General features: G+C 39.2%; 1 protein-coding gene across 1 annotated transcript in view; it reads right to left on the bottom strand.

Moving 5' to 3' along the window:
• Positions 1-1,026: 1,026 nt before the first annotated feature.
• The window catches only part of LOC117476109 (gamma-aminobutyric acid receptor subunit pi), a 108,110-nt gene continuing 99,929 nt past the window's right edge, over positions 1,027-9,207 (bottom strand). The window contains exons 7-10 of the mRNA XM_034122486.1: positions 4,389-4,526; positions 3,741-3,893; positions 2,542-2,732; positions 1,027-1,821 (exon numbers count right to left, since the gene is read on the bottom strand). Coding sequence (XP_033978377.1) covers positions 1,456-1,821; positions 2,542-2,732; positions 3,741-3,893; positions 4,389-4,526 — 848 coding nt within the window. The 3' untranslated portion in view covers positions 1,027-1,455. The remainder of the gene's footprint in view (positions 1,822-2,541; positions 2,733-3,740; positions 3,894-4,388; positions 4,527-9,207) is intronic.

Genomic DNA, 9,207 nt, shown 5'->3' with positions numbered 1-9,207 from the left:
TATGAAATAAGGTTGCAAGGGGTTCTCTCAATTGTAAAAATTATTAATTAAAAAAAATGTAAACTTGATTTAGCAAGGTAGCTAACACTGGCTCCTCAAAAAGTAAACAAGCCAAGCTAACAACCTTTTCCTAGCTAGCTAGCTTGATAGGTAGGTCATATATTATAGCCATGTCAAACCAAATAGTAGGATAGGTCATCTCCTACTCTTTGCACAGTTTTTTCAGCAGCAGCATCAATTACTTTAGCTTTGTTTTGTCTCAAGCTAACATGAGCTAGCTTGTCAAAATTCGGTGATGACACGTGAATCTTGCCTGAGGCTTAGAGTTAAAAAAAAGATGAAAAGATGTGTTGTTTGTGTAAATGTCACTATAACAAAAGTAGGTTTTAAAAAATAGAAATAATAAAAGAAAGGGTATGATAGTTGAGGTTAAAAAACTATTTCAGAATTTGTTGAATAAATGAACCATACTAATATATTAATTAATATGGTTATATATTGATTACATGTATTTTGTTGTTCAACATATTGTGGTTTCATTCCCTTCCTTGTGAAACTGCAGGACAGATTCGGGAGGACACGTGTACTAATACTGTTCACGCTCACAGTGGCAAGATTTTCAGAACACAACTGAAGGGATCAAAGGCCACTGCATTTATAGTGTCAATGAAACAAATACATGCAGGCAGAGAGAGATAGCACTGCTTAGGGAACTAAAAATAACTCTTAGATGTACAAAGAACAAAGAGAGATTTCAACAGCGAATGGAAGTGTCCGTCCTTGAGAGCCTGGTTAAACTAACAGTCTGTTGAGTTATTTCTCTAGCTTGTATTTATTTTTAATCACTCTTCTCTCATCCATTAATTTATCTATTTCCATCTAAATGGTACATCTGCAGGCAGAAATGGAAGATGACATTATACAAATAATTAATCCATCACAGCAGAAAAAAAGAAAACGGGCATTTGCTCTCCCTCTGCAAAGATAGCATATTCTGTCAGACAGCCTTAGATTACAGCTCCATCCTCTCCATGTCTGACAGTAACTACCTGCACGGAGATTTGCGTAAAATAAATCATACTACAGAAAAAAAAGATGTAGACTGCCATGTTTTCCATTGCAAGCAATTTTCCTCTCAACGCATATCAGCATTGATTAAATCTTACCCTGTCAGTGTTAAATGATCCTATTTGTAACCAACACCAGCCGCATTACATTTAAAGCAATGGCTCGATCCGAGTTCACATTCATATTTAAAAATGGAGCTGTAATCATAAGCATTTCCCAGAAAATCTATGTGAGAATTCCACTTCGCTCATGAATCCAAATGCAGAAATAATACACACTCATCTCAAAACACACCTAAATGACGCTTACTGTACATATACATACAGTAAAATACACTTCTTGTTTACAAACACTCTCTCTGGGAAACGGGCTGCACTCGAGCTGATGCTAAAAGTACAGATAATATGTCCAGTAGAGCAGGTTAACCATGACAAAAGAGAGGGGGAAGGTGACTCTGGAGTAGTTGTCTATGTGGTGGGGGTTCTCCACGGTACAGCATGTAAAGGAGCGGAGCACTTTGCGGACCGTGGCCAGAGCAGTGAAGCACCAGTGGGTGGGCTCCGGGGGGGGCGCCTCGGGCTTCGGCTCGCTGCCCGAGGGGCTGGACGGGCTAACAATGAGTTCTAGGGAGGCGGGAGCCGGGGTCTGAGTCGCGGCAGCCTCCTTGCGTCTCTTGGCCCTGTTGTGGTTGGAGATGGTGGTGATGATGCCGTTCATTTCGTCGTCCAGGTCGTGCATGTGGTGGCCGTAATGCTGGGAGACAAAAAGAGAATGAGATTTTAACTGAAGTCAAAATAAGTTACATTCAGATTTGAGAGAACTTGTTCAACTTACCCCAAAATGCTCATGATGACATGATGTAGATGACGAGGAGGACAATGACCACCATTATGAAGACAATGACTGTGACCACAACAACAGCAATGACTCCAACAATGAACAGTAACACAGGAAGGACATGCACATGGCAGGTCTTGAGTTGCCTTCAGTTGAGCTGCTTTTTCGTATAATAAATAATAAATAAATAATACAAATAATAAAATAATACATGCGTTATGAAATAAGCAACCAAAATGGGTTTCTTACAAAGACAGCTGTCATTCCATAATACATTTAAAATGTTTTTATTGTTTTGTGGATTTCTTACATAATATGGATGTTATTACACAAGATTTGGCAACCTCGAGTCTTAAAAATAGTAACACAAAGCGATTCCCTGTGACTTATTAACAACTCTAGCATCCAAACTTGATAGTTATCCCATTGAGGGCACCAATTGTATAACAGTTGGGACGTGTGCATCACGTTACACAATATTGCTTTAATATTGTTTTTTTATTTCACATCACATGCAGGAACTAATGGCATTTCTGAAACTCAGTTTAGTGGGTGCCCTTTTATCAGGTTAAAACAAAACCCCTTAAAATGTTATTTAAACAACGCTATAAAACAGTATATCCATGAGGGTCTCACCATGAAGATGTGTGAGTCCATGTGACTGAGGCTGCAGAAGTGCGCCACGGCGTACTCGATGAGAGCTCCGAAGATGAAGCTGAAGCAGATTCCCAGGTAAACATCGATGGCCTTGATGAAGCAGTTGGCATTGGGCAGTGACGTCCGGGCTCCCATCATCAGAGTGGTCATGGTCAGGACCGTGGTCACACCTGGAGCAAAGAAACACAGAATATAACATTGTTAAGCAACTTTTATTTGATCAGTTGTTATATTTTTCCAATCTGCCTTTCTCACTATACTTTAAAAAAAAGCCAACATTGAGGAATTCTGTCTCTGCTGTCAAAGCTTATTCTTTGTGTCATTCTTTTTAAGTGAGCATGTGGTCCTGTGCCCTGGATCCTCTATCCTGAGTTCTGGATTAAGTCGTGGACTTCGGGTCGTGGCTGGGCCTGTCTCTGCGGTCCTGCCTGGGTCTCGTCATGCTGCTTCCCTGATGGCTCCCACAGGATTGTTGTTGACATCTTCGTGGATTCATCTTCTTATTATAGACACATGCATTTCCAAACATTCGGTCTACCTACGCTGTAAAATGTATTATCTCTTACACACGGCATCTATTGCACTTCTGTCCGTCCTGGGAGAGGGATCCCTCCTCTGTTGCTCTCCCTGAGGTTTCTCCCATTTTTCCCTTTAAACTGTGGGTTTTTTCTCCGGAAGTTTTTCCTTGTACGATGTGAGGGTCTAAGGACAGAGGGTGTCGTTTTCTCATACTGATATTCTGCACAAACTGTGCTGTTGTATTTGCTGTAAAGTGTCCTTACTGTAAGGTAATTCTTATATGTACAGCACTTTGGCTCGACCAAAAATCGTCTTAAAAATGTGCTATATAAATAAAACTTGATTTGATTTGAGCATTGACCTCACCAAAATGTAGCCCCTTAAATCCAGTGTGCTTTTTAAGGTTTGAGAACGGGGTGTTCTCAAGCCCCCTGCAGTAGTGGCAGATGTAATTCAAGGCAACATCTAAGTTTGAATGTTCCCACTTAAAAACACCAATGTCACAGATGCTCTCTTCAACCCCTCAGCCCTTTAAATCTAAGAACCAACATCTTTGCTCACAAAAGGAGAGTAAAATATATCTCATCTTTGTGTAGCCATACAAATACTTGTACTAAAGAGAAAATATCAGGGTAAGAAACATGTCTTTGTACTCGTACCTATACAAATGCGTGCTGGAACAGAGGACAGGGAGATCCAGAAGGAAACCCATGAGAGGACAACAAGCAGGCTGGAGGGGACGTAGGTCTCCAGGATGAAGTACAGAATGCTCCTCTTCAGCTCAAAGTGGAACACCAGCCTCGGGTAGTTGCCTTGGGACAAAAGGACAAAAGTGTGTCAATGTACAGTACTTCACAACAGAAACATGTGATATGTATCTGATATGTTACCCATATGGATTTGATGTTACACTATTGAACAACTGCTGTTTCCTGTTTTATTTTTTACATCTGCGTCATGTCTGTTTTTGTTTTCTGTCTTTTTGTGTTTCCCCACCTTTTTGATTATCGGAACTGGCCTTATTAGTTCCACCTTTCCCCAATCAGCTCTGCAACCACCTGACCTCCTGTACACCTACACTTTATCCCCTCATTAGTTCAGATTATATTCAAGTGCTGGTTTTCTGTTAGTCTTGGTTGAATTGTTGTATGATGTTCAACGTGAAGTTATATTCTGTTTGTTTTAGCTTGCCTTGTCTGGATTAAACCTAAAATAGAGATATTTTCTGTTAACTCGTCATTTGTCCTGCATTTGGTTCCAACCCCGCCCCACTACATGTGACATTGAGAGATGAAGGTCATTGTTACCAGTTTCATAGACGGCCTCTGAGACAGAAGTGTAGTGATCCTCTACGGTGTACTGGGCCAGCTGTAGGGTGTCCAATCCGCTGACAGACTCGTTTCCTCTGGTCCAGTAGAACATGATATCATTGATGTTGTAACCCCCTGTAGAAGTGAAAAAGAGATGGAAATCACCTTCATACGTAGATTACAGAAAAATAATCTAAAGTGGAAGTATTCAATGTATTTTTATTAAAATCTAATTGAATAAGGATTTCAAAGTTGTAATATTTTGTTTATATATTAAGAACACACAGAGAATTATCACCCAAAGTTCCTCTCAGCTCTACTCAAAGACAGTCTAAGGCTGGACTTGAACTGTTTTTCTGTTTGATTGCCTGCTGTTTTGTACTATTGATGTGTTAAGCTGCGGCAGAGCGCTGCTTTAAGCTCTGATAAACCCACAGTACACTACCTCGTTCATCATAAGGCATCGTTAGCAACCAGCTGTACACAAGGCTTAATAAAAGCAGATTGAATGGCTAAATAAAAAATAAAAAAACATGGATATGAACCCTGGAATATTTTCAGGCACAAACAGTACAAACAGGACATTTTATATGCATATTATATATTATAATCAACAACTCCACCTTTGGGCAATAATAAAAGATACGGTTTGAGTAAAAACGTTATGCAATATAGCTCATATTAGGGCTGTGCGACTATGGCAAAAATCATAATCACGATTATTTGGGTCAATAATTGATATCACGATTATTAAATACGATTATTCATTGACTTTGAAAAAATCCATTTATAGAACTTTAAAACAAATACAAATAATAATTTGAACAGTATCTTTTTAACTGTTGATTACCCTGAACGTATAATTCAACTGAAAAACCAATACAAAAATAAATAAAATAAATGATACATTTAAATAAATAATATCAAAATAATAAATACCAATAAACAAGATCAACAAATATTTTGGAGCGCACTTCAACAAGCTACTAAACATATATAAATATGATAAATACAAATATATGAGACCAAAATTAATTAGATCAAATATGTTGCAGTGCACTGTCACAACCTAGCAAAGCAAAATAATTGTTTTTTTCGATTATGTTGTTTTCGTAATTGTGGCAGGCCAAAATCGTAATTGCGATTAAAATACGATTAATTGCACAGCCCTAGCTCATATGCTTGCATTCCTCTTATTTGATGTTTATACAGTGTACCAGTGGCGGCGCTAGGGGTGGCTACTTGGGCTCAAGCCCCGGATGTTTTCTGAAAAGCCCCGGATGTTTCACTTAAAACATTTTTTTTTGTGAAAACGTCTCGTGAGTAATGTGCAGTACCGGAGTCCACCAGAGAGGCAGCCGCTGCGGGACAGTAGCCTGCGTACTGCGTAGCCTTCACTCCCCTGAAGAAGAAGTGATCCTTCCTAGTGCCTGACGAGTTTTAAGCTAATAGCCTATAAAGTTATGGATATTAGAAAGTTATTTTCATCGAAGCAGGCGCCACAAGCTGCAGCAGCAGCAGTATCAGCAGCTGACAACAATGTCATCACCAGGAGTGAAGAAATGGATGATGTTTCAGGTTTGTGAATCTTATTTGAAATTTTACTTTGCTGGTTTTCTAACGTTAAAGTGAATAACAGGCTAATGGTGATATCTGCACTCTGGCTGACTGAGTAAGAAGTAAAAAAGAGTGATGTAACGTTAATGTTATAGCTAGTAAACATGGAGTAACCACACTAAGTATGCCCTTATACAGGGACGTGCACAGACATTTGGAGGGGCTATTGCTCTAAACTGGAAAAAGGGCCTCCCCCCCCCGAAAAAAAACATAAGACCTTTTGAAAATTCTAACTTGTTTTTAATGTAAAAGAAACCAAACGATTTTTACATTAACTAATTTGAAGAGTAATTCACATTATCATCTCGTAACAAAATAAGCTACTTGCATTCGGTAGTTCATAAAAGGAAAACCAGGGACATTTTCTTTTTTGTGGTCCATATCTCATTAAAATATCTAATGTTACTAACTATTACAGAGAAAATGGGGACAATTCTGTTTTAATGTAGTTTGACCATTGTAACTGCTGTGCAGACATACCGATAAAATAGGGCTTCTAACTAATTACCTTAAATAAACTCACTAATTAATTAAACCAGTTCAATACGCATTATTCTTATTCTTATCATTCTTTATGAGCGCAGTAACGCTACGGTATCTAATTACTTATTTATTTAGTATTCCATAACTTCATAACAGAGATGGTCAAACTGAAGTAGAGACAATGGCAGAAATCCTACAATGAAGTGGGACAGTGAAGTGTTCTCCCGTGAGAGGGCGATCAAGAGAAGAGAGAGAGGTTGAGGGAGTTTACAGATGAAAAGACACAGAAAGACAGAAGCACAATAACAAGTATATTTAGGTGTTTTTTTGTAAATAACAGACGGTGTCAAGAGGAAGATAAGTCCCCTGGTTTGTCGCCTATACTCTAACTGCCATGAGAAAACTCAAAATAAATGTTCCAAAATCCGACACAAGAGGTGGTCTTTAACGCACCGGCAGATGACAGCGCTGACAAGGTGTGTTTTATCGCAGCGAGACGCTACAATACTAATTGTGGGCTTATCATGTTAATTCGGCCACAACAGAAAAAAATAAAAAAAAACTCTCGCTCTCTCCAGAGGGGCAGGTCAGGGCAAACGGGCCGTTGCCCAGGCAACAATAGCCCGTACCTGTGCACGTCCCTGCCCTTATATGTTAGTATGTATACAGAACATGACTCAAAATTATCCTAAGATGTAACGTTAACCCTTCATACCTCAGTCTACTTTTAAGACACTAAAAGAAGAAAACAGGATTAGAAGAAGGGAGTGAAGAACAGAGCTGTAAAAGACAGCAGAGGTGCCAGCCAGGATCACATGTAAGAGAATAAGATACATTTCATGTTTCTTATTTACATCTGAAGTTTATGAGGTGCCAGTCAGGATCACATGTACTGTAAGAGAATAAGATGCATTTTATTTTATTGTTTTACATATTAATTATATGGTCAATCTTCATTTTGTTTTATATTGTCTTCTTTCAGTGGATGTGAGGCCTGTTCCCTGGATCAGTGATCTGAAGTGACTTCAACCAGCTGCTGACTGTATTTGAGTGTGTTAAGGCATTAGTTTGCTTCATTAAAGGGTGTTAATGAATAAGTGTTCTCCAGTGCCTTTTGTCCGCTTTAAGGTATTATTAAGGTAGGTTTAATTTTGCTCTCAAAGTGCACCAGATTGATGCTTTTAACTTCAATATTAAAAAAAAAAATCTTCCCGGGGGAGCATGCCCCCGGACCCCCCTAGGGGAGGCGACGACCCCCCTAAAGGATGTTCGGTCCGCTCCCCACAAATAGCACTTGCAGATGATTACCCCTGCACCAACCCCCCCGCTCAACAACTCCTGGGCTAAGCCCCGGATCTCCTACAATCCTAAATCCGCCACTGCAGTGTACACTACCATTTTAAATCCTTAATGTAAATGTAGAGTCTCTGTATACATTTCATAGGCAAGGCTAAACACCCATGTGCCTCTTCTCCTTGTTTACCATGTTTTATGCTTCCAGGCCTCCCCTAGTAAACCCTTGTTTTCATAATGCTATGAATTGTGAGTAATTCCCTCAGGCAAAGTGTTTATGTATGCAGACTTTACAGAGTGTGCATAAAGGGCTCAAAATGTCTGCCAGCGAGCCCTTGTTGCAATGACAATGTACAGTACGGCCGCCCGGAGCCCTCACACATTAAGCGGGAACTCGCCTCGAAGTCTGTGAGTCAACAACTGACTCATGTGTCAAGTGGCCACAAACACAAGTCAGATAATTGCTTATGTTGTCAGCTGGATGCACACATAGGCAGCAGTTACCTAACATATTCTCCGAAAGTTTATAAGGTCATAATGTTAGTTTTACAGGTAAAACATATTTTCTTCTCCTGAAGCAGTTGCCGTGCTTGTATAGGTCTCAGCCTCGAAAATGACATTCCCAGAACAAATGACTATATCTTCACTTCTAAAACGTGTAAATTAATAATCTTTTTTCTCAAAGCAATGATAAACCTGTGAGTTGGATGTAGAAAAGTCAGAATCAATATATAGATTTATTTTATTTTAAAGTAAATTCAGATTGAACACAGTAAAAAAATGTAAATTATAGTGTCCGACCAAAATAAAAAACATTACTTATAGTGAAAACCACCCTTGAATGATGGGATAGTAGACTAAAAGCTTTAGGAATCCAAACTATAACATATAATAAGTACCCTGTATCAAGATTGATGCAAAACAAGTGAAATTAGACCTTTTTAGAGAGCTTTAGGGAAAAAAAACACTTCTGGGTTCATTTGGGTGGATTTTCCATATCTCTGGAACCCATCGGTCGATTTTGATGATTGACACCTTACCTGTTTTGAACCGTTAGAGCCAATAGAATCGAGGGGAAGTTCCTAAAATCCATCTAAACATTACCCATTGGTGAATGAGTGACGCGCAGCCAGAATGCCCAAAACCGGAAGCTGGGTTGCAGCTCTCATAGCTCTCATAGCAGCTTGATATGAAATCTCCGTTTTTGACATAAATCTTATGATGGATTATCAGTAATCATTTCAAAGTGACACAGACACATTGGATTAACCTTCAGCAGCGTCTTTATCGTTTTAATGCCATTGAACACAGCTTTTGATCAGAAAAACAGCAAAGGTAAGACGTTTTGGCCGTTTTGGCTCCGTAAAGCTAAGTTGTGTGTTATCTGGATTTGCCTTAGCTGCGGTGAGTTTTGTCGCACAGT

This window comes from Trematomus bernacchii, unplaced genomic scaffold (genome assembly GCF_902827165.1).
Source record: "Trematomus bernacchii unplaced genomic scaffold, fTreBer1.1, whole genome shotgun sequence".
Classification (NCBI taxonomy): domain Eukaryota; kingdom Metazoa; phylum Chordata; class Actinopteri; order Perciformes; family Nototheniidae; genus Trematomus; species Trematomus bernacchii.
This window is presented reverse-complemented; position numbering and strand designations above follow the sequence as displayed.